Raw genomic sequence first — 22,441 nt, 5'->3', positions numbered from 1 at the left:
CGGTAAATCCTCATGCTGGACTGGGGGCTCCTTGGGGACAAGGCTCAAGTCTGCTTCAGAATCCTGGGGCCTGGAACTCTGGCCACATTGATTGGGCAGTCCAAGGGCAGCAGGGCCCAGGGACCTCTTAAGGGAGAAATCCTAGAGGAAGAGGAGTCTGGAGGCCTGAAATAATCTGGGAGGAGGCCAGGCCTGGCTGGGCTGGGCTGGGCTGGGCATTCCCATTGCCTGTGGGGAGGATTTGCTGACTGCTCTGAGCCAGGCCCTGCGCAGCAATGGGAGAAGGGGGCCTGGGGAAGTGGAGGAAGCAAGAAGCCTTCAGGTCACACCTGGTGCCTGAATGCCCCACTTCTGTCCCCTCTTCAGGTCCTGGCACTATGTCACATTGCTGTGGGGCAGCAGATGAACCTGCACTGGCTGCACAAGGTAAGGGCTGCCTCCACGGGGCCAGGAGAGGGGAGGGGAGGCTGGAGGCCACAGCAGCAGAGGAGGAGCTGGACACATCACCCCTCAGTGGACTATGATTATTATTGTTCTAGTAGCCAACACAGGGTACTCCCCATGTGCCCAGCACTGTCCTCACTGTCTGGCCTGTATTAACTCACTTAACCCTCACCGCAGCTCTGGGATGTAAATGCTGTTATCATCCCATTTTGCAGTTGGGGGAACTGAGGTACAAAGAAGTTAAGTAACATGCCCATGGTCCCCCACTTAAGTGGAGGATCCAGGATCCTGGCTCTGCAGCCGTGCGATTAACCAACCCAGGTCACAGCTCCGCCCTCTGGCTGGCTCTGCCTCTGTCTCACCTTCTCCTGTTCATTCTTCAGTGAGCTCATTTTAAAACTCTGATCCAGTGTTGTAATTCCTCAACTTAAAACCCTTTCCACCACTCCCATTGCTCCTAGGATGATCCAAACTCCCCAACCTGGCATTAAGGCCCTTAGATGGCTCCTAATGCTGTTGTTGGACGGTTACCCTCAGCTTCTGCCGCGTGAGACATCTCAGGCCCTCCCAGCATATCAGGCTCTTCTCTACTTAACCCTCCACTCTCGCCCTCCCTTTCTCTCTCTTTTGGACCCTTCCTTGGTTCTCCTCCCCGACCTGCACAGGCTGCTGGGGCTCCCCTACCGCAGTCCTGAGCATCTGTGTTGTCCACCTCCGTCTAGCTCCCTGACCCCAGCCATCCCCAGCCTGGGAGCTCCTTGCAGGCCAGAATCAGCTGGGCCCAGAGCAGGGAGGCATCATCCATTCCCAGCCTCAGCTCTCTCGTCGCCGTTCATTGCGTGCATGGTACTGAATGTATGTGGCTGATGCCTGCTCTTCTTGAGGCCCCAGTGGGCTCAGAAGGGGCACAGAGCTGACCAAGAGAGACCCCCTCCCTCCCGGGAGCACCTGGGCCTTGGAGGGAGGGCTGGGCCATCTCTCCTTGCCCAGAGCCTCGCTCAGTGGGAGGCTCTCACACCATTTAGGAAGGGGTAGAAATGTCCAGAAGTAACCATGAGCCCATGAGATGGGTCGAGTGACTCAGGAGAGGGGCTCACTTCCAGCCAGGAGGACATGGGCCGGGAACCAGAAGAAGGACGTGGGAGCTCCATTTGGGCTGTGTGGAGTGGGAGGTGCCATGGGCATCTAGGGGCCCTCCATGATCTGGAGCTGGGCATTCGGAGCCGGGTGACTGCAGTCCTGGAGCGGGGAAGAGCAGCCAGCAGCCTCTGGTCCCCTCCCACCTTCCTCCTGCTTGTCTCTATCCTGAGGTCTCCTCTGGGCTTCTGAAGTCCCCTCTGTGAGGCACTTTCTTCTCCCGGCTGCAAAGCTGACACTTGAAAGAACTACACCAGCCGGCACCCCGGGTGGGGTTGGCTCATACTGTGGTAACCCCCTCTGGGTGAGGCCTGGCTCTCAGCAGGCCAGGTCACACCTGCTTGATCCTGGTGGAGGGGCCCCGGGGGCACTGAGGCAGCCAGGGTGGCAGATCAGTGCAGGGAGTCTTCTCCTGGGGGCAGGAGGATCAGATCCCTTTATCCGTGCCGAGGCCAGCTCCCGGGGTGCCAGCCCTGCCTTTCTTGCCCCTCTGCACCACGCCCCCCACCCATGCAATCTCAGCACGAGGAAGGGCCTTCCAGGCAGAGTGAGCTCAGCCGGACCTGCTGCGCCTGGAGGGAGGGAGTTCCCAGGGGCTCAGAGTATTCAAGTAGAGGCTGGAAATCCTATTCTGTTTCCAAGATTCTATCGTTTGATTCTAAGATTCTAAGGAATCCATATTCTTTTTCTTTGTTTTAACCAATTTTTGATCATCTAATACATTGACATGGTTCAAAATTAAAAAGGTCCAAAAAGTACACAGTGTAAATCTCCCTACTGTGTTCCCAGAGATATTCTAAGTACATACAAATAGACATATACATTTCCTTTTTCTTTAAACACAAGTAGTAGCCTGCTCTCCCCTCTCTTCTGCACCTTAGCAAAATCCTTGGACCTCCTTCCCCTTCCGTGCGTTAAGAGCATTCCCATCGGTGTCCGTCCCTTGCTCCTGTCCCCTGGTCTAATCCTGAGTTCCTGAGGTCCCTAGCCAGTCCCCTGTTGACGGGCCTGATCGACATCCCAGTTGCTTTCAGTTGATTGCCAGGACGATGTGGCAGTGACCTGGGTGGGGAACTGCCATGTAAAGAGTGTGCACTTCTGTAATTGTGAGAATTCTTGCCAAATTGCCCCCTTGCCAGGTTCCACCAATTCATGCTCCTCCGCCGTGTATGACTGTGCCTACGAAAACCCCCTTGCCCATGAAGCGTGTGCACATTTCTTGACTTTTGCCCATGGGTGAAAATGGTACTTCGATGGAGTTTTCATTTGCATTGCGCTTATGATGAGTTAGATTTGGCAACTTTCACCTGCTTGAGTTGTTTGCATCTCCTTTTCTGTAAACTGTCTCCTCACATCTTTTGCCCTTTTTGCTCTGGGATTTGCTTTTTGCTTGTTAATTTCCGAGAGCTCTGTATAAATTCCGAAAATTAGCCTTTGGCTGATGAACTGCAAATAATTCCTCCTAGCTTGTCATCTATCTTTTGACTTGCTTGTTGTATTTCTGCTGTAGGAATTTTTTTATTCTTAAGAATCTGTCATCTCTTTTATGGCTTCTGGGTTTTCTGTCAGACCCTGAGGAAAGTCTTCCCACTCCACGATTATACAGAAGTTCTCTGTGGTATCATTTGGTAATTATACGTTTCTTCTTTTTTTCAACATTTAAATTTTTTATCTTGTTGGCGGTTATTTTGGGGTACAGGGTGCCTGTACTTTGTTCTTTTCAGATGGCTCCCCAATGTCCCTGACTCTCTTGAGTTATCCATCCTTCCCCCTCTAATTCGAGATGCCACCTCTATCATATACTAAACTTTTTAAAATGTATTTAGATCTGTTTCTCAGCTTTTTATTTACCTTCATTTATCTCTCTGGTCTTATACTAGTATCATACTGCTTTAAATACCACAGTTTTATATTATGTTTCTATCACGATCTTTATTTTGAGAGACCCTGGTTCCTCTGAGTCCCAGGGGGAGGGGGGCAGAGGACAGAGGCGCCCAGGATGGCTGGGGGAGGGAGCCGTTTGGGGCAGGCTGGGTGCAGTGAGGGGATCTAGGTGCCCACTTGGGGACCTTCCCCCTCAGCCCCCAGTCCTCCCACAGCTCCTATTTCCCAGAAACTCCTCCTCACTGAGCCTCCAGCAGAAGTCCAGGGGCCCAGGAGGTGAGGAAGAAGGTCGAAGGGGACTTGGGGGCTTTACAGGAAACAGGAGGCCCTTTCCCTGAGATGCCCCCCTTCCTGCCCCTCCCACCACCCCAGAATCAGCTCAGATGCCATGGCTGTGAGGGGCTTTGATCACAGCCCCCACCTCCCCAGGCTGTCCCCGTCCTAGCACCGATCATTCCACGCTGCTCCTGTCTGTGTCCTCGCCCGACTGCCCTGCCATGGTGGCAGCAGCCCCCCGCCCAGGCCCCATCGGCGCCTCTGCTTGCTTCTCTCCACGTTCTCTTCATCAACACTCCCGGTGAATTCAGACTGCCCTCCAAACAACCGGCCCAGGCTGCACAGTTCTTCTCAGTGTCTAGCCTCTGTCCCTCCAGCTGCAGTCTAGGAAGGCACATTCTTGGAGAGCCTCCTGCATGTCAGGCTCCGTGCTCGTCATAACAGCCATGACCATCATTTATTGGGCACTTACTCTACGTATGTCAGGCACTTTCCACACAGTGTGTCATTTACTCCTTGTAATAATCCTATTCATTTGTATTATGCCCACTTTTAAAAATTATACCACTAACTTTTCTTTGTTGTTGTTGTTGAGCAAGATCAGCCCTGAGCTAACATCTGATGCCAATCCCCCTCTTTTTGCTGAGGAAGACTGGCCCTGGGCTAACATCCGTGCCCATCTTCTTCTACTTTATATGTGGGACGCCTGCTACAGCATGGCTTGATAAGCGGTGCGTAGGTCCGCATCTGGGATCCGAACCTGCGAACCCCGGGCCGTGGAAGGGGAGTGCGCACACTTAACCGCTGCACCACCGGGCTGGCCCCAATACCGCTAACATTTAGTAAGCACTTACTATTTTGGTGCCAGCCACTGTGCTCAGCACTTCTTGCATTTTCTCATTTCTCTTCCCAAGCTTCTTCCAGGCGGCCCTCACTCTCCCCATTCACAGCCCAGGGAACAGGCTCTGAGAGGTTAGCCTCCCCCATTAGGCAGAGTCCCCAAGGGATGTGACTCAAGTGCGGCCCTGAACCCTGCACCAACCATCTGCCATGTGGACCACAGAACCTAGGTTCCAGCCGCCCCCAGAGGCCGCCCTGTTCACCTCTGCAAGGCTGGGCTCCACCTCCTCTCGGGCCCCGCACCCAAGCGAGGCTCCCTGAATGAACGATGTCCCTCCTGTCTCCCCCGTCCCTCCCACTGTCATCACAAACCACAGTCCCACCACACAGGAAACCAAAGACTGCTTTCTCAGAGAGGACCCACTCTTCTGGGTGGGATTTAACCCTCTGAGTCAGGTTTAAGGAATGGGGGTCCCATTGTTGGGAGTCTGTGCTGTTACTGTGGCTTAAGGACACAGTGTGTGGGGGGAAATCCCACAGACACTGAATGTTTTAATAATGCTGCTGAGCCTAATGGTTGCCACTGAAAAACTCAGAGAGAATAAAATTTCTAATTGCATTAGGATGATGGGGAATCAGTTTTATTGCCAGTATTTCCACTAGCGGTTAAATATTGTAATAAGATGCTCTCGGAAACTGCCCTTCCGAGACACTTGCTGGGCCCGGGGCCTGCCTGGAGGGGGCCGCAGCGGGCAGGGAGCCTGCGTGTTGAGGGGGGATTCTCAGGGATGGTCAGGATACTCCTTGGGCTCCAGCATCACTGCAGTGTGATGTCCCAGAAAGAGCACGACCTCTGAGACAGGCAGAATGGGGTTGGTTCTGGAACCATCCCCTCAGAGCTGCGTGGCAGGCAGACCCTATGCTCTCTGAGCCCCACTGCCTCTGTGAAAAATGAACATGGTAACACCTCACCTGGGACGAGACAGGAGTAAACACGAGGAAGATGGGAAGTGCCTCCCCCAGACCCGGCACACTCAGGCCCTCCGTGTCCCTGCATTCCTCCCCTTCCCGTGTCCCCAGGCCGGCACATCACAGTCCGTAAAGGCCCCGACCCATCTCAGCCTTATTACTGCTTCTTATTGGAACATTCGTTTCCAGGCTGATGGGCTGGGATGACAGACCTCCCAAGGAAAACTTAATCCCAGGCCAGAATGAACCTTCCCTGTCTGGCAGGGAACCAGATAGATGGGCTGCTGTCTCTGCCCTCACCATCTAGAAACTCAATTTAGAGCTGGTTCGGTTGCTGGAGGTTTCTCAGAATGCAGCTACAGAGCTCTAGGAAAGGCAGTGCAGGAGGAGAAGGAGGGCGAGAGCCCTGCTGGCAGGAGATCAGCTTGAGGCGGCGGTGGGAAGGCAGTGGGAGCAGGCTGTGGCGGCCTGGATGGCCCATTACGGAGCATGGGGGCTATGAACGAAGGCTTTGGGGTAGAGGGGGGACCTGGGCTTCAGGAGGCCGGCCCAGTAATGCGGGGAAGGTGGGCAAGGTGAGAGCCAGGACTCAAGGTGGGCGATGGGGGCTGAGTAGCCCGAAACCAGACTTCACTTCATTTCAGGGAGCATCTTGTGTTGCATGAGGTGTTTCAGATCCCATCTGTCCGCAGAGATCTCTGTCCTGTGAAGGTTCCATCTCGTCCTCCATCAGAGTTGTGCTCCTTGCTTTCTCTTGCTGAGAGGGCAGCCCCCATAAACACATACAAAGCTGGAAGCTCAGAGGCTGGAGCAGAGAGCATGCCTTGACAGGGCGGCTGGGGCAGAGCCTGCCTCACTGCCCTCTCCAGCCTGATGTGCAGCTGTGAGCCCAGCCAGGTATGCGAGGAGGGACTGGGTATCAGGCTCCTGCAGGGGACCCAGCTCGTCAGCCTCCTGCCCCTGAGACCTGGGCCCACCTCTCAGTGGGGCCTCGGTTTCCTCATCTGTTGTGCTGGATGAAAGGTTGCTGGGGCTGCTGGGTGAGGGCATGGATGACCTGCTGGGCCCAGGGGAGGCTCCCATTTGTGGAGTGTCTTCCCTTCTCACACCCTCAGTGAAGCTGAGCGCTGGGGCTGCCTCTCCACCTTAACCCAGCTCCTTCACCTTGTCTCCTCTCCATCTTCCCTTCTATTTCTCTTTCGGTCCCTTCTTTGCTGGGTCTGCCTGCCTCCTCTTGCCTCTGTCTCTCACTGTCCTCTCTGTCTGGCTTTCTTTCAGCCCATGCCTGTCTCTTTCCTGCTCCCCTCTTCCCTGCCGGCCTCTCTTGCTCTGTCCATTTCTCCACTGTCTGTCTCTCAGTCTCTCCCTCTCTCAGATACACTGGGGACCCTCGGACTGTCCATGCTCTGACCCTGCTCTGACCCTCTGTCTGGTGGCTCTTCCCCTTCCAGATAGGACTGGTGGTCATCCTGGTGTCCACGGTGGTGGCCATGTCGGCTGTGGCCCAGCTATGGGAGGACGAGTGGGAGGTGCTGCTCATCTCCCTGCAGGTGAGTGGGGTCAGGGGGCAGGGCGGCTGCTGCCCCAGGACCCTCAAAACAGGCAGCACCTTTTTGTCGCTCCTGTTTCTCCAGACCAAGGCCCAGAGGTGGCAGGGAGGGGTCCAGGTCACCTAGCAAGTCAGACGCGGGGAGGGGGCTATAACCCAGTTTGGATCCAGTTTCCCCTGTTGAAGAATGCAGACAGAGTTGCCTTCCCCGTGGCTAGAGATAGGCCGTCAGGATGTTGGTGACTGGAGGGTCTGGGCGCGGCTGGGAGCCAATAGTTCTTCCTGCTGCTTCCCACACACCAGGGCACAGCGCCGTTCCTGCACGTGGGGGCCCTGGCTGCCGTCACCGCGCTCTCCTGGGTCGTGGCAGGACAGTTTGCCCGCGCAGAGCGGTCCTGTAAGTACAGCTGGGCAGGACCTGCCCCCCTGTGCCCTCCAAGTACCAAGGCCAGCTGTCCTGTCCTCACCCGGACTTTACCTGGGTGACCTGGGGATAAGGTGGGCCCTCACTCTCAGTGTGGGGGGTTCTGGTCCAGAGTGGCCCACAGGTTCCATAGAGGGCTGCAGCCTCGGTCGGCCTTGCTTGTTTCCTCCTCCGTATCTCTGTGTCTGTGTCTGAGTTAGAGGCTGGGTTCACCTTCCCAGCAAGAATGGGGGCTGCCCTTGGTGCGGGGTCCCTCAGAGCATCTGCATCCTGACAGGTGGAGGGAAGAGGGGTCCAGCATTCCCTCCCAACCTGCCCAGGGCTCATGATTGGGCCTGGTGGGAGCCCAATGGCCCACCAGGCAGCACTCACACCCCGTGTCTGCAGCCTCCCAGATGGCCATTCTCTGTACCTTCTTCGCCGTGGTGTTTGCCCTCTACCTGGTCCCTCTCTCCATCTCCTCTCCCTGCATCATGGAGAAAAAGGACCTGGGCCCCAAGCCCGCCCTCATCGGCCACCGCGGGGCCCCCATGGTAAGTGCCATCTGAGGGTCCTAACAGACCAGGGTGGGGGCAGAGCTGCCACTCTGGAGGGAGATGGGCAAAGACCCCAGGGGGAAGACCTTGTTGGGAAATGGATGTAATACATGTAATGTAATAATAGCAACAATTTTTACCCCTTTTGAGGGGTATATGGGAAGGATTAGTGAAAAGGCTGGAAAGCTTAGATGGGATCAAATCCTGAAGATCCCTGAAAGCATCTTGCTAAAAAGATTGGACTTTTACCCCGAGAGCCCTGGAAAGACGCAGGAGGGCTTTAGGCCGGCCAGATACCGCCGGGTTATGGATTAGGAAGGCCCAGGAGAGAGAGACACCGGGTGTGGGGTGGAGACACGGCCCATGGCTGTGATGAGGCACCAGGAGAACCTGCCAGGCTTTGGGGGCGGGAAAGCGAGTGCAGCTCAGAGCCCACTGCTGAGGGGCAGACAGGTGAACCGGGCTGAACTGGAGAGAGAGGAAGGAGTCAAAGTCAGTGCCCTGCTACTCCACTGACGTGCCGTGACCCGGCAGTGGACCCTCCCTCGAGAGGGGGCCCCAGAGCCAGGCTTCCTCAGCCCCTGGCCGCTGTGGGAGCCCGGACTCATTCCCCTCTTCTCTGTGCCTGGTTTCCTCGTCTGGGATAGTGCGAGTCCTGCGCCGAGGGCTGAGAAGCAGGAGTTAGCCTTGTGGCCAGCCCAGCTGTGAGCCTGGCGCACAGAGGAAGAAGTGGACGGTCCTGTCACCTTGGGCAGGCCCTCCCCCTTCTCTGGACAAAGGTTTCTTCAGCCACCAACGCCTTGACCCTTGGTTCTCTGCAGAGGCAGTACCACTCCCCTCCCCCAGGGGGCGTTTGGGGACTTGGTGAGAGCTTTTTCTCTGTGCTCACAATGATTGGGAGTTCCACGGTGTCATTGAATTTCAGGGTAGTCAAGGGGGCCTCACAAAGTCACTGTTTTAAAAGGAGTTGAGTCTGATGGGGCTGCGAATCACCCTGAAGGTCCTCCCCCTCTGCGTATGGTGGGCCTTATTGTACCCTCTTGCCATATAAGGAAGGCTCAGAGGCCTGTGCCCCTGAGCTGGCCCCAGTGCCCTCCCACCACACCCCGTGCTGGTCCCGGCACCTCCTAGAGGCAACCAGCTAGACAGGCCATGGCTTTGGAGTCAGGGACAGGATTTGGGGTCTAGTTTCACCACATGCTGCCTGTGTGTCCCGGGGGCTTGCTGGTCCCCTCAGCCTCACGCTGTGGCTTTTATGATGATAAATGAGAAGCGCAGCCTTCCCACAGATGGGGGCCCAGATGATAGCTCCTCTTCCCTCCGTGACCCAGATTACCCACCCCACCTGCTCTGGGGGCCAGGGGACAAGAGGGTGTGCTGACCTGACGCAGGGGAGGAGGGGGCAAGGGGAAGGGGCAAGGCCCCAGCGTGGATTGTTCTTTTAGTAGAAAATTTTTAATTCCTAATTATTATCTAATATAGAATCCATGTTCAGTTTTCCTTTGTCATCTCAAAAATATCTTTTTACAGTTGAGTTGTTTAAAATCAGGATCCACATTGGGTCCACATAGTGCCAGGTTTCCACGCCTCTTTCTCCAGGAGGCCAGCACCTAACCCAGGGAGACCTGATGTGAAAGAGACTCTGTCCCCTCCAGACACTTCCTCTGCCCCCCAAGGTCTCCGCAGCCCCTGCTCCGCCCACTGTGTCTATCCACAGTCTACCTTCTGCAGCGCCAGCCACCGGGGAGGGAGCACTGGTACCTCTTGGGTGGTCACTCATGGGAGGCCTGGCCCCAGGACATTTAGAGTGAGGTGGCGGGAACTCCACCTCTGGGTGGGGCTTCACACAGCCCACTGGACTGGGGGACAGTAGGTTCCCCAAGGCTGCTGTGCCCCAGGGAAAGGGGAAGAAAGGAGCTCACCTTATAGAGACCGCTGGTGTCTGGTAGCTCACCTATGAGCTTGATAGCATTGGCCCTTATAGCTAAAGAAACCGAGGTTCCCGAAGGTGAGGCGATGGCCCAGGGCGGTGACTGGGAAGTGGAGTTGCTCCTTCTCAGTCAGCTCCAAAGCCCTTGCCATGGTGGGCTCCTCCGGGCCAGGCTGCCTCCCAGAGGAAGGAAATATGTTACACGTTGGGAAACAGCATGGCCAGAGGGAGAGAAGATGGGCATGAGCGTGACTTGCCAGGGATGAGCTCAGCCCTGGGGAGCCTTTCCACCCCATCCCTTCTGCCCTGTGCCTGGTTCTAGCCCAGTCCTTGGTATGGTGCTGACCCCCAGTGGCAGCAATGGGTATGACAGGGTCCTCAGACCAGACACAACTAGGGAGGGAGACTTAGAACCCTGACTCTCCCAACTGGAAGGACCCTCAGAGAACAGTGAATATATGCCCCGAAGTGGCAAATGGGGAAACTGAGGTCCATAGGAGAAAGAGATGCACATGAGGTCACAAAGCTATTTAATGGCAGAGTCAAGGCTAGAATTAGGGTCTTCTGATGTATGTGCTATAGGGTTAACAATTGTCATTTGTTAAGCACTTACTGTCTATCAGGCAACATGCTAGGGGTTTTCAGTCTCTGTTAACAGTCCAGGGGATGGTCTGTAAAGATGAGGTATCTGGTCACCCCATTGAAACTCTGCCATGCTATCTACCCTCTCCTCTCCCTCTGGGATCTCCACCTGGACTCAGGGTGCGACCAGGAGGAAACCTGGCATTTGGCCCTAGCCTAAGACTGCCATCAGGCAGAGGGCTGTAAAAAAGCGCTCCCACCCCAGTGTCTAGCTCAGTGCCTGGAATACAACAGTGATAATATAATGATCATGGCTACTACTTATTAAGTGCTAGCTATATGTCAGGCATTTGTATCCCTCCCCTCCCCTCAAAAAACCTCGTGAGGCAGCATGATTTAACAGATGAGGAAACAGTTTCAGAGCAGCTGTGTGGGTGCCCAAGGTCACACAGCTACTTCGTGGAAGGGTCCACCCAGCCTCCCGACGTGGAAGATTTTCTGCTGGCTGGGGAGGGGCCCAGCAGCTAAATCTCTGCCCTCCCCTCACCACCCTCTTCCTCCCCAGCTGGCCCCAGAGCACACGCTGATGTCCTTCCGGAAGGCCCTTGAGCAGAAGCTGTATGGACTCCAGGCTGACGTCACCATCAGGTAGGGGGTGGGGTTGAGAGGATGGCACCTCCTCCTGTCCCCGCTGCATCCACATCCAGGTCTCTGCTGGAGGAACTCCCATCCCAGAGCCTTGGAGACGGGAGAGGGGAGGCTGGGATATCCACTTCAGGGCAGGCACCCTGTTCGTGCAAATAAATCTTGTGCCAAACTCCAGGATATAACGTAGAGAAAAGAGCAGACGCTCTTGGGTCAAGCAGTGGTGGAAGGTGGGGATCTGGAGTCCTGCCACAGATCCACTTGAGGGAAACACTAGATCTATATGGCTTAGCAAGATGGAGCTCAAACACTCTAAGAAATAAGCAAATCACAGAGCGATACATTCACTTGATGTCAATTATGTTTTAAAAGACCACATAAAAGTAATTTATACGTTTTCTATATGTAGATATATAGGTATGTATTAGTATAAAGGGCAAGAAGAACCCACACCAATCTCATAACAGATTATCTCTGAGAAGGTGAGAGAGCAGGGCTGCCAGATATAGTTGTGCAGGTTGTGTACTGAACAAGGACACCACATATATGAGGAGACTGTTCCCAGTATAGACATCACAGGATTGTGTATTTATCAAAACTTTCTAGCAGATGGTGGTAAAATGCCTTGAGGAAGGGAGGCACAGATGTCTTTTACTGTTTCACACCATATGAGCTATTGGCAGCCCCTGTGGGGTAGACCAGGATGGTGGTGGGGTGGAATTTGTCAAAGGGGCCTGCGTTTGCACTGTTCTCATTACGGCATCACATGGACTGGGTTCTAGGTCAGGTTTCACCACTTACTGGCTTGTGGGCCTTGAGCTAGGTGCTTCCCTCTCCCAGCCTCAGTTTCCCCATTATCAAATGAGGTAGCACCTACATTCCAAGGTTGCTAAGAGAACAGGCCCAGCCCTCCTTCCTCAGCAGTCCCCACGCCCATCTGACCCTCAGAGAAAGAGTCAGAGAGAGTTGCTTAGCAGCAGCCCACTGTCCTCCCTGTGCAGATGGGGAGCCGCAGCCCCAGAGAGGGGCAGAGCCTGCCTGGGTCCCACGGTGGGTTGGTGTAAGTAGATGGGGAGGGATTGTGTGTCTGGGGGGTGATCATTGGTGGGCAGGTGAGGGACCGGGTTGGCAGTGACTCGGCGGCTCCCTCCTCCCGCAGCCTGGACGGCGTGCCCTTCCTCATGCATGACGCCACCCTGCGGCGCACCACCAACGTGGAGGAGGAGTTCCCGGAGCTCGCCCGCAGGCCCGCCGCCATGCTCAACTGGACTGTCCTACAGAGGCTCAATGCCGGCCAGTGGTTCCTGAAGGTCTGGCTGCACCTGTCCCCGTCCTAGGCACAGAAAGCACAGGCGGGGACCCTACGGAGTGAGGGGGCGGGGGCGGCTCTCAGCTCAGGTGACCCCCACTCCGGAGCTTCCCTGACTCACAGCCAGGCTGGTAAGCGGCCTCCTTGGGCTCCTGCCACTGCAGCCCGGATATCATAGTTGTCACTGCTTCTTCTGGTTCTGTCCCCCCCAACAGAAAAAGTGGATGGTGATGATAATAGTTAATAGTTAAAATTGTTAACTCTGTAAAACTCTAGGGGGAGGTTGGTTCTCTGGTCTGAAACGCTGCTACAGGAGAAGTGTGCTGGGTCTGGGAGACGGTCCCCGCAAGCGATTCTTTTGGTAAGCAGGGTGGGAAAGAGAGGTTAGGATCGGGGTCTCCTAGAGGCCTCGCAGGGCCACAGCCGTCAATTTGCCTGGATGCACACACCAGCAAGCACTGGCAGCGCAGGGGTCTCCACGCTCAGTTGCCAGGAAGGCACGCGGGTGCCCCAAAGGGCTGGTGACGCAGCCATGCGTGTCCCTGTCTCTTCCAGACGGACCCCTTCTGGACTGCCAGCTCCCTGTCGCCCTCCGACCACAGGGAGGCCCAGAACCAGTCCATCTGCAGCCTAGCAGAGCTCCTGGAGCTGGCCAAGGGCAATGCCACGCTGTTGCTCAACCTGCGCGACCCGCCGCGGGAGCACCCCTACCGCGGCAGCTTCCTCAATGTCACGCTGGAGGCCCTGCTGCGCTCGGGCTTCCCCCAGCACCACGTGAGACCCTGCGGCCCGGCCCCGCCCCCAGGAAGCCCAGCTCCGCCCAGCCCCTTGGAGGAGCCCCGCCTTCCCCAGCTTCTTGGAGGAGCCCCGCCCCCAGGAAGCCCCGCCCTCCCCAGGCCCTTGAAGGAGCCCTGCCCCGCCCCCAGGGAGCCCCGGCGTGGCCGGAGTCCTGCCCCAGTGTAAACTCACCGTGTCCCCTCTCCAGACCTCAGCTTCCACATTTGTAAAATGGGGCTAGGATGCGTTGCCCACAGCCTTGTGGTGTAATATTTGGGGATCAGAGGAATCCGACACCAGCTTGTGACAGCACACTAGACGTTGGTAGCCACGTGCAGAGCAATTGTTTGGGTTATCAGTCTCGTTGTGACAAGAGCCTAGAGGGGAAACTTCCAGAGTTGCTGCCAGAGCAATTCGCAGCCTTGCTGGGCCCCTAATGATGATTATTACGTGGGAGCCTTCACTGTGTGCCAGTCCCCAGGGGCTCTGTGGGGGGTAGACACCCTAACCCCATTTTACAGGAGAGCAATCTGAGCCAGCGCCCCCTGCCTGCAGGTCATGTGGCTGCCTAATAGGCAGAGGCCCTTGGTGCAGAAGGTGGCTCCTGGCTTCCAGCAGACGTCCGGCTCCAAGGAGGCGGCTGCCAGCCTGCGGAGAGGCCACATCCAGCGGCTGAACCTGCGCTACACGCAGGTGTCCCGCCAGGAGCTCAGGTGCCCCTCCCAGCCCACCCCAGGCTCACCCAGAGGAGAGGGAGACAGTCTCCCCCATTCCTGTTACCCTCACACATCTGGGCACATCTGGGCTGGATGCACAGGGGCTCCTGGTTCAAAGAGGAGAGGTTGTGAGCATTGGGCAGACCTGGGTTTGTACCTGAGCTGAGCCCTCTGGGAGTAGAGATTCCTTCCTCTGGGGACCGTTGTGAGGATGGCATGAGGTTGTGAAGGGGACATGCTTTACAGGTTCCCCACGCTGGGCTTGGAACTTACAGGCTCCCCACGCTGCCCCACAGGGACTATGCGTCCTGGAACCTGAGCGTGAACCTCTACACGGTCAACGCACCGTGGCTCTTCTCCCTGCTGTGGTGCGCGGGGGTCCCGTCCGTCACCTCCGACAACTCCCACACCCTGTCCCAGGTGCCTTCCCCCCTCTGGATCATGGTGAGTTGGGGGGTTGTGGGGGGGGGCACAGGGCACCTGGAAGGGCAGAGTGCTGCCTGTGGCCTGCCCCAGCCGTGCCACAAGCTCTCAGGGTGGGGGGAGCACAGGGTGGGGGGACAGGCTTGAGGCATAAGGAGGATTTCCATGGCCTCTGGGGTCTGCACTAAGGTGCTGGTTGGTGGGAGGAACCTGGGCCTGACCCACAGAGAGAGAAGCATCACTTAAGGGCCCTTGAGAAATAAACAACTACTTGGGATTTTTGGTTTGGGGGTTGTTTATTTCGTGTCATTTTAAAGGAAGGAAAATCTGTGGAAATAGAGGGTAACAGGACAACAATAGGGAACATGCAAATCTGCTCAGAGAATACAGGAATACAACCATTTTTCACCTGGTTGACTGAGCACTTGCAGACAGGCCCGAGTCCCAGTCCCAGCTCTGCCACTGGGGCTTGGGGAGTCCCTCACCTCCCTCCTGTGCTCCCACTGCCACCTCCCTGAGGACGTGAAAGGCAGATAGAGGGTCTCGTCACGGCTAAGACAGGGCCAGGGTCAGTGAGTCGGATTGAGGTTACGGATGGTTATGTCCATCCACCTGCCCATTGTCCTTGAAAACCTCCGAGGGCTCAGCTCAGAGTGAGAGGAAATAACTGACTGTGGCAGCAGTAGCCATGAGCGCACTTGAATTTTCAAGCCACAGGAGTTGGCCACCAGTAAGAAGTGCCCCCCATCCTCGCCCTGACCCCGCCCCTCCTCCACAGTTGACCTGAGAGCCAGGAGGGTCGAGGCCTGGCTGCACTGGAGGCTGTGCCCTCCCTGGTCCTCCTGTCGTCCCTGGAGGGGAAGCCCCCGTGCTCCACACCCTGCAGTGACAAATGGACTCTTACACCCATAGGGGTGCCACACACCTCTACACACACACCTGCGCACCTGCTGGTCACGCCACAACCTTGCATTCATCCATTTGTCTCTCGTTATTCGGCCCTTGCTTTGAGGCCCCTTAAACACACAAACCCTCCAGGCTTAATACTCACCACCTCTACCTTGAACACTGCACAGATCTCTTTATCCTGTACACACACACACACACACACACACACACACACACTCCAGACCCCAGGCCCACAGTGCCCAGAGCCCACTCCTACAAAATATCATCTCAAGCCCCTAAGCCCCTCCAGGTTCTACCCTGCCCCTCCCCAATGGTGACATGGGGTCCTCCTGCCCCTGGACCCTCAGTCTGGAGCCCCAGTGTGGACCAGCTGTGATTGGAAGCTGGCCGCGGGCCATCTGTCCACAGCCCCCGGACGAGTACTGTCTCATGTGGGTCACCGCCGACCTGATCTCCTTCATCCTCGTCGTTGGCATTTTCGTGCTCCAGAAGTGAGTAGGCTCTGGCCACCTTCCGTGGTCTTCCCTGCCCTGCGACAGACTCAGCCCCTACCCCAGCCAGGGGAACCTTCTGAGTCCTCAGCTAGGAGAAGGCCTGGCCAGGTGGCCCTGTTCAGGGGAGAAGGAGGACTCCCAGTGGCCCCCAGCCCATCCCCCTCAGCCAGAGCTGGGTGGCTTCTGGAATGCACACCCAGCCCGGATCCCAGAGCCAAGCTCTGCCGAGATTTGCTGTGTGGACTTTGGCGAGTTTCGGCGCCTCTCCGGCTTGCCTCCTCACCTGTTACCCAGGGCATGGGTTCCCACAGCATTCGGCACTGGCCCGTGCCCTGCTGGAGACCGCCCCACCCCTCAGACGACAGCTGGGACGGTGGTTGTAGTGGGGAGGTGGGGTTGGTCCAGGGGAGGGTGTAGGGCCCTGCCGGGCGGTGTTTTATTCCTGACTGACATTCTCTCTCTGTCCCATCCTGCTCTGATCCGGCGCATGTCCCTCCTCTCCCCCCTCCCCTCTCTCTGCTGCACTCTGGCATCTCACAGCTATCACTTGATCAGGTAATTCTGGTGTGGGCTTCCTCCTCCTGTTCCTCTTTCTCCCCGCTCCTTGCCACTCCCTTCTCCGGTTCCCTCTGAAAACCTTCCTCACACCAAGCCCAGTGCCCAGGTCAGGCTTCCCCACCGGCCACCCTCCCAGACACCCACCCTCGCCGGAAGCCTGCTCCCTCCCCTTCTCTCCCCCAGTCCTCCCTTCTCTCTTCCCATCTTGCCGTGTGTGTCCCTCTGCTCTCTTGGTTCTGTCTGCTGTTTCTACAGACGGGGAACCAGCTTTTCCTTGCAGGTTGCTCACCTGGCATCTCCCTCTGGCACTCGCAGGGCACCACTGCCCAGCACACGCCCCACCGAGCTCTGTCTCTCCTCTCCCATCTGTTACTTGCTCCTCTCCGGGTCTGCCTCTCCCATTGCTCACTCTCTCTGTCTCTGTGGCTCCCTCATCTCTATCTCTTTTTCACTTCCTGTCTCTGACTCCTGCCCCGACCCTCTCCCCCCATCCGCACAGCCTCCCCGCTTCCCCCTGGGGAGGACCCTACAGTGGTTGAGCCTCCTGTCCTAGATGTGCTGGCTGCAGAGACCCTGCCTGACACTTTCCTTCTGGGTTTAATATTCATTTCCAAGATGAGACCTAGGTCTTGGGGATCCAGGTCCCCCTCGGTCAAGTGCGTTAGGCGCTTCTGGGTCAGGCGGCTTCACCGTCCAGCTTCTAGGAGGAGAAACTGCTCCCCGGCTGTGGGACTGAGCCCAGCGAAGGCACATCTACCCAGTGCTTCCTCCATTCTCTCGGGCGGCAGACATCCATGTGTGCTGGCTGGTGCCGGGGTGGGGCCTGCCGCAAGGAGTCAGGCCTTCCTGCACGGAGCCCCCAGTGTGCTGGGGAGGCTGGCCCGTGATGGTCCAGGGGCTGGGATGGACATGCTGGGCCTGCTTGACATATAGCCAGGGCGGTGTCATTGTCTTCCTGGGGGTCAGGAGAGGCCTGAGGGAGGAAGGGACCCTGGGGGGAAAAGATCATTTCCCCGTGGGCCTCATTCTTCCATTCATTCACTCAACAAATACTTAGGGGCACCCGCCACACAGCAGGCACTGCAGTTGGTGCCAGGGACACAGTGATAAGTAAGAGACCCAGTCGCTGCCCTCAAGGACGTGTGGGGCGGCCAGCCCAGCCAGAGCACAGGCTGCCTTCCCCTCTGCTTCATGCTTTCCCCCTGTCTGTCTGCTCCGTTCACCCACCCGTCTGCCTGTCCATCTGTCTGTCCACTTCTGCTGCGCTGACCCCATGTGGAAATAATTGATTTCTCTTGGAGTCTGGGCTCCCTCCACCCAGCCCAGCAGGGCTCAGTGCCCTGGGGCGTTGGGTCCTTGTTTCCGAGCTGAGCCCGCTTCTCTTGGTGGGAGTTGGGGTGGGGGCCAGTGAATCCTTCTGTCTGGGTCGCAGGAAGAGTCTAAATTCAGAGGCCAGGGATTTGGGGCTAGTTTGGAGGAAGTGCAGCAGCAAAGCAGTGCCCTGGGCTGGGCGCAGGAACCCGAGACCTCCTGGCCCTGCCTGGCCCCTGCACATCCTGTGCAGCCCGCCTCTCAGCCCACCTTGCTCCTGCCTCAGCCATCAGAGGGATTAATGCCCCAGCCTGTCCCTCTCCATCAGAGAATGTACACCCCACTCTTCCAGGATGTTGGAACAGAGCAGCAGGCCCCGCCCCAAGTCTCTCTAACCCCCCTGCCCTGTGAACCTGTGAAGACAAGCCCCTCCGCCCCCCGCTGTCTCCCTCACCTCCCTGCTTTCCTTCCCTTCCTCTCTGGGGTTTCCCCACTGGCTTCGCTCAGCCTGGTCCTGATGGCGGAGCTGTAGGAGACATCAGCGGGGACTCCTCGAGATTGGTGTGTACCCCAGGGCGGGTCATCAGCTAAGCGCCCCCTCCCCAGGTTTGTCCCATCTAAAGAGAGCCAGGTGTATAACTGGGGGCACCTGAGACAGAACTAACCAACCTCCACCCAACTTCCTGGACAAGGGGAGCGGATCTGGGGTTCCGGAGGTAAGAGGGAGGCAGGTGTGCCCTGGCTGAGTCAGCAAACTGAGTCAAGCCCCAGCTCTGCCCTTCTCTGGGCCTCAGTTTCCCCATCGGTACAGTCAGACAAGAGTCCTGCTGGTCCCTCAGGCCCAAACCAGAGAAGCTCTGGACTGAGCAGGACCCCTGCTCCAGGGAAGGGTGAAGGACCTGATGCCCGCGGGGCCATCTCTGCAGGTGGCGCCTGGGTGGCATACAGAGCTACAACCCTGAGCAGATCATGCTGAGCGCTGCGGTGCGCCGGACCAGCCGAGACGTCAGCATCATGAAGGAGAAGCTCATCTTCTCAGGTGTGCAGCCCCGCAGACAGGCTGAGACGGGCCCTGGGCTTGGTCCTCTGTACCCCACACGTGCACACAGGTGTGTGCACACACATTCACCCGCAGCACATACAGGCAGGGACTCGGCATGGACACACATATACCCACCCAGCTTCACGCCCACCTCCAGGCAAATGGAGGCCCCCGTACACATACAGAAACACATACCCGCCCACGTGCAGTCATGAACTCCAGGTCCTTGGCTCAGTGTCAGCCCCATGGGTGGTGGGCAGGGGTGATGGGTGGGGGCTGGGGAGGAGTCTGCTTTGAAGGCCCATCCCCCTTTGCCTGGTTCATAGAGACCCCACAAATATTGATTTCACCCCTGCTTGTTGCCCACCCCTGCTGACATTCCCAGTCTGATGGAGAGGCAGCTGGATAAACAAACACATGGGAAATTGGGTGTCACTCGATCTCTAACAGATGGGATGCTGAGCCAGAGTGGGGTGCACAGGAGGAGAAAGTGGTCAGAGCTCCCTGGGGCAGTGAGGAAGGTTTGAGGGCCCACTTTGCAAGGAGGTGACGTAGCTGAAAGGGGAAGGATGGGCCTGGATGATGGGTTTGAGGTGAGGGCTGGGCGAGCAGAGGGAAGGAAGGGCATTCCAGGCAGAACAGCTTGTGTTCAGAGGAAGTGAGGCAGCACTGCTTGCCGGGGCACCAGGAACTAAGTCTGACTCCATGTGGCTTGAGGGGAGAGGCCTCTGGCTGGCTCACCCCAAGATGGCACTGGGGAGGCATGCGGGCCTCGAGTTTGCGATCAGGAGCTCGGGCTTCATTCTGAAAGCAGAGAGTCGTGGGCAGATTTGTGTTTGTTACCATAGGGCTGTAACAAAGTACCACAGACTGAGGGGCTTAGACAACAGAAATTTATTGTCTCACAGTGCTGGAGGCTAGAAGTCCAAGATCGAGGTGTTGGCGGGGTCGGTTCGTTCTGAGGGCCATGAGGGAAGGATCTGGTCGAGGCCTCTCTCCCTGGCTTGTAGACGGTCACCTTCGTGTTTACACAGCATTCTCTCAGAATGCATCTGTGTCCAAATTTCCCCTCTTTATAAGGACACTAGCCATATTGGATGAGGGCCCACCTTAATGACCTCATCTTAACCAGTTACATCTGCAACGACCTTATTTTCAAATAAGGTCTCATTATGAGGTACTGGGGGTTAGGACTTCAACATAACGAATTTTGGGGGACACAATTCAACCCATAACAAGTGTGGAGGGTGGATCAGAGGCAAGGAAACCAATAATTCAGGCAAGAGACCTGGGCATGGGAACAGACGGGAGAGATCTGAGAGAGAGATAGGAGCCAGATGGACCTGGATTCAAATCCCAGCTCTGTCCTCAATTAGCTGTGTGAACTGGGCACATGATCCAACCTCCCTCAGCATCACACTCCACCTGTTAAATGGGCTAGCTCTCCCTCATGGGGTACTGGTGAGGGTTAGCACCACGCCCGGCCAAGGGGTGCTTGGTCAACACTGCTTGAATGAACGGGAGCCAGTGGGGGCGACTGTGGGTTTGGGGCTGGCTCCAAGGATCATGTGCACATCCACTTACTTATTCACTCCTTTTTTATTAATTCCTTCAATAGATGAATGCCAGGCACTGTCTTAGGTGCCTAGATACAGATTCTTGCCTGTGAGGCACTTACATTCCTCCTACCTTCTCTCAAAAAAACCTCCTCCTCCTGGGAGCCTTCCCTGAGCACCAAGGCTGGGTTGGAGTGCCTCCCCTGGGGTCCCACAGCCCTCTGACCACACTGGGGAGCTCCTGGAAGGAAGGGCCAGTCCAGGGCACCTGGGGTCCGCAGGCTCCTGCACTGTGCCTGCCTGCAGAAGTCAGAAGGGACAGGCAGAATGAATGGAAGGCAGGAGGCCAGCCCCTAGGCCTGGCAGGTTCTGCCCATCCAGCCCCCGCCTCTCCTGCAGGGCTGAAGGCCATTGACTGAGTACCTCCTGAGGAGTGGGCCACAGTCCTCACCCCCTGCCCACTCCAGGTTGAGAGGTCCTCCCCAGAGACCCTCAGCCCCACCAACGCACCCTGAGTCCCCTCAGGGTGGGCTCAGCTCCACTCAGCAGACCTTTCCTGAGCCTCTGCTCTGTGTCCAGTGCTGTGCCAGGCACTGGGGACACCGATGCCCAGACCTCACTTGTCCTTGAAGTGCTCCAGTCAGTGGGGGCCACAGACAGTGACAGTACAGGATGTGATGGGACAGGTGGAAGCAGGGGCTAGGGTGGCCATGAGGAGGCCCCATCCCAGCCTGAGGGGGCTCAGGGGAGGCTTTCAGGGGGCTGCAATAACAGAGATGAGAAGAATTGGGCCCGATTTTGAGAAAAGGGGGTGTTGATGGGGAGGTCACTCCCAGGAGAGGGGCCAGTATGTACAAAGGAGAGTAAGTGCCCGGGGTGCCAAGCTCAGGAGGGTGCAGATGGTTTTCTGTGGCTGGAAGGTGCAGTTCCAGGGAGAGCAGACTGAGGGTGTTCGCAGAGACCAAGGGGGGCCTTGAATGCCGAGCTCAATACCAAACCTGCACCCAGTGGTTTCATTAGCCTCCAGGTGCCTGACCAGGACTTGGTGCAGGCCATCCTTCCCACTGCACCTGGCGGCCATTCTTGTCAACTCCCCCTCCCCCACTCACATTCTGCCTCCCTCTGGCCCAACAGAGATCAGCGATGGCATGGAGGTCTCCGATGAGCTCTCTGTTTGTTCAGACAACAGTTACGACACATACGCCAACAGCGCCACCACCCCTGTGGACCCCCGAGGGAGGGGCAGCCGCGCCAAGACCTTCACAGACCGGAGTGGGCGTTAGCTGAAGACCTGTCTGTCCCAGCCTGTACCAAACGTGGAGACCAGGAACCCAGGAGAGCTGGCAGGAGCGTATCTGGACTTGGAGTGCTCTGGGAGCTGGCTCCATGGCCTCCTCGTTGGCTCCAGCCTCTTGTCAGCCATGGCCTCTCTTGGAGGGGGCACCCCTCTCCCCTGAGGCCCAGGTGGGCCAGGACTCCAGCCTCTCAGATGCCCCTGCAGGCCTGGGGCTCCCTCTGGGAAGTTTGGGGCCCGGGGCCTGGTCCTCCCTCTTAGGCCCTCCTTGCATCGTGATCTGGAAGCTTTGATGGGTCACTGGGCCATCCCATGCCCCCTGTGGATGGAGGATGTGGATGCCCACGTGTGTCCGTCCTCCTGTCCATGCTGTGAGGCAGCCGACTTCTCTGTGTTTCTCCTGCCTTGAGGGTCTGAGCAGGGCCTCCACTGCCAGCAGCTCTGCTCCTCAAGTCCATCTCAAAGCACAAGGAGGTTTGGCCCAGGAGAAAGCCTGCTGTGGTGGTGGAGACACTCCTCCGCCCCCACCAGCCTCCCACCGCCGCCATCCCTGCCCCAGGAGAGGGCCTGAGCCATGTCCTGTAGGAGCAGCTAGAGATGCCAAAAGGGCAGGCTCAGGGCTGCTCGATCCTGTGCCCAAGTGTCCAACAGGCCTCTGGGGCAGAGTGACCTGGAGTCCACAGACTGACATGACTTCAAGTTTCCACGTCAGTGGCCAAAGGGCAGGGGCCATCTGGGAAAAGTGTTCTGGGCATGTACAAGGGTGGGCGTGTGGCCAAGGAAGCCTGCAGTGGAGGGAGCCCGAGGGGCCTTGGCCAACATGATTAATGCTGCCA

General features: G+C 57.2%; 1 protein-coding gene across 5 annotated transcripts in view; it reads left to right on the top strand.

Moving 5' to 3' along the window:
* Positions 1-22,441, top strand: part of GDPD5 (glycerophosphodiester phosphodiesterase domain containing 5) — an 85,296-nt gene extending 62,855 nt beyond the window's left edge. For 4 of the 5 annotated variants that reach the window (XM_087433464.1, XM_087433461.1, XM_087433462.1 and 1 more), the window contains 12 exons: positions 367-426; positions 7,002-7,100; positions 7,403-7,496; positions 7,911-8,056; positions 11,137-11,219; positions 12,376-12,526; positions 13,081-13,299; positions 13,858-14,015; positions 14,315-14,462; positions 15,759-15,841; positions 18,640-18,752; positions 21,446-22,441. In XM_087433464.1, the coding sequence (XP_087289590.1) occupies positions 367-426; positions 7,002-7,100; positions 7,403-7,496; positions 7,911-8,056; positions 11,137-11,219; positions 12,376-12,526; positions 13,081-13,299; positions 13,858-14,015; positions 14,315-14,462; positions 15,759-15,841; positions 18,640-18,752; positions 21,446-21,594 (1,503 nt within the window). In that variant the 3' untranslated portion in view covers positions 21,595-22,441. Of the gene's footprint in view, positions 1-366; positions 427-7,001; positions 7,101-7,402; positions 7,497-7,910; positions 8,057-8,206; positions 8,924-11,136; positions 11,220-12,375; positions 12,527-13,080; positions 13,300-13,857; positions 14,016-14,314; positions 14,463-15,758; positions 15,842-18,639; positions 18,753-21,445 lie in introns of those variants that run through there. The other variant, XM_087433465.1, reaches the window with a different exon arrangement.

This window comes from Ceratotherium simum, chromosome 7, assembly GCF_057802395.1.
Source record: "Ceratotherium simum simum isolate JZ-2026a chromosome 7, ASM5780239v1, whole genome shotgun sequence".
NCBI lineage: Eukaryota > Metazoa > Chordata > Mammalia > Perissodactyla > Rhinocerotidae > Ceratotherium > Ceratotherium simum.
The sequence above is the reverse complement of the archived record's forward strand: the minus strand, read 5'-3'. Positions and strand labels throughout refer to the sequence as shown.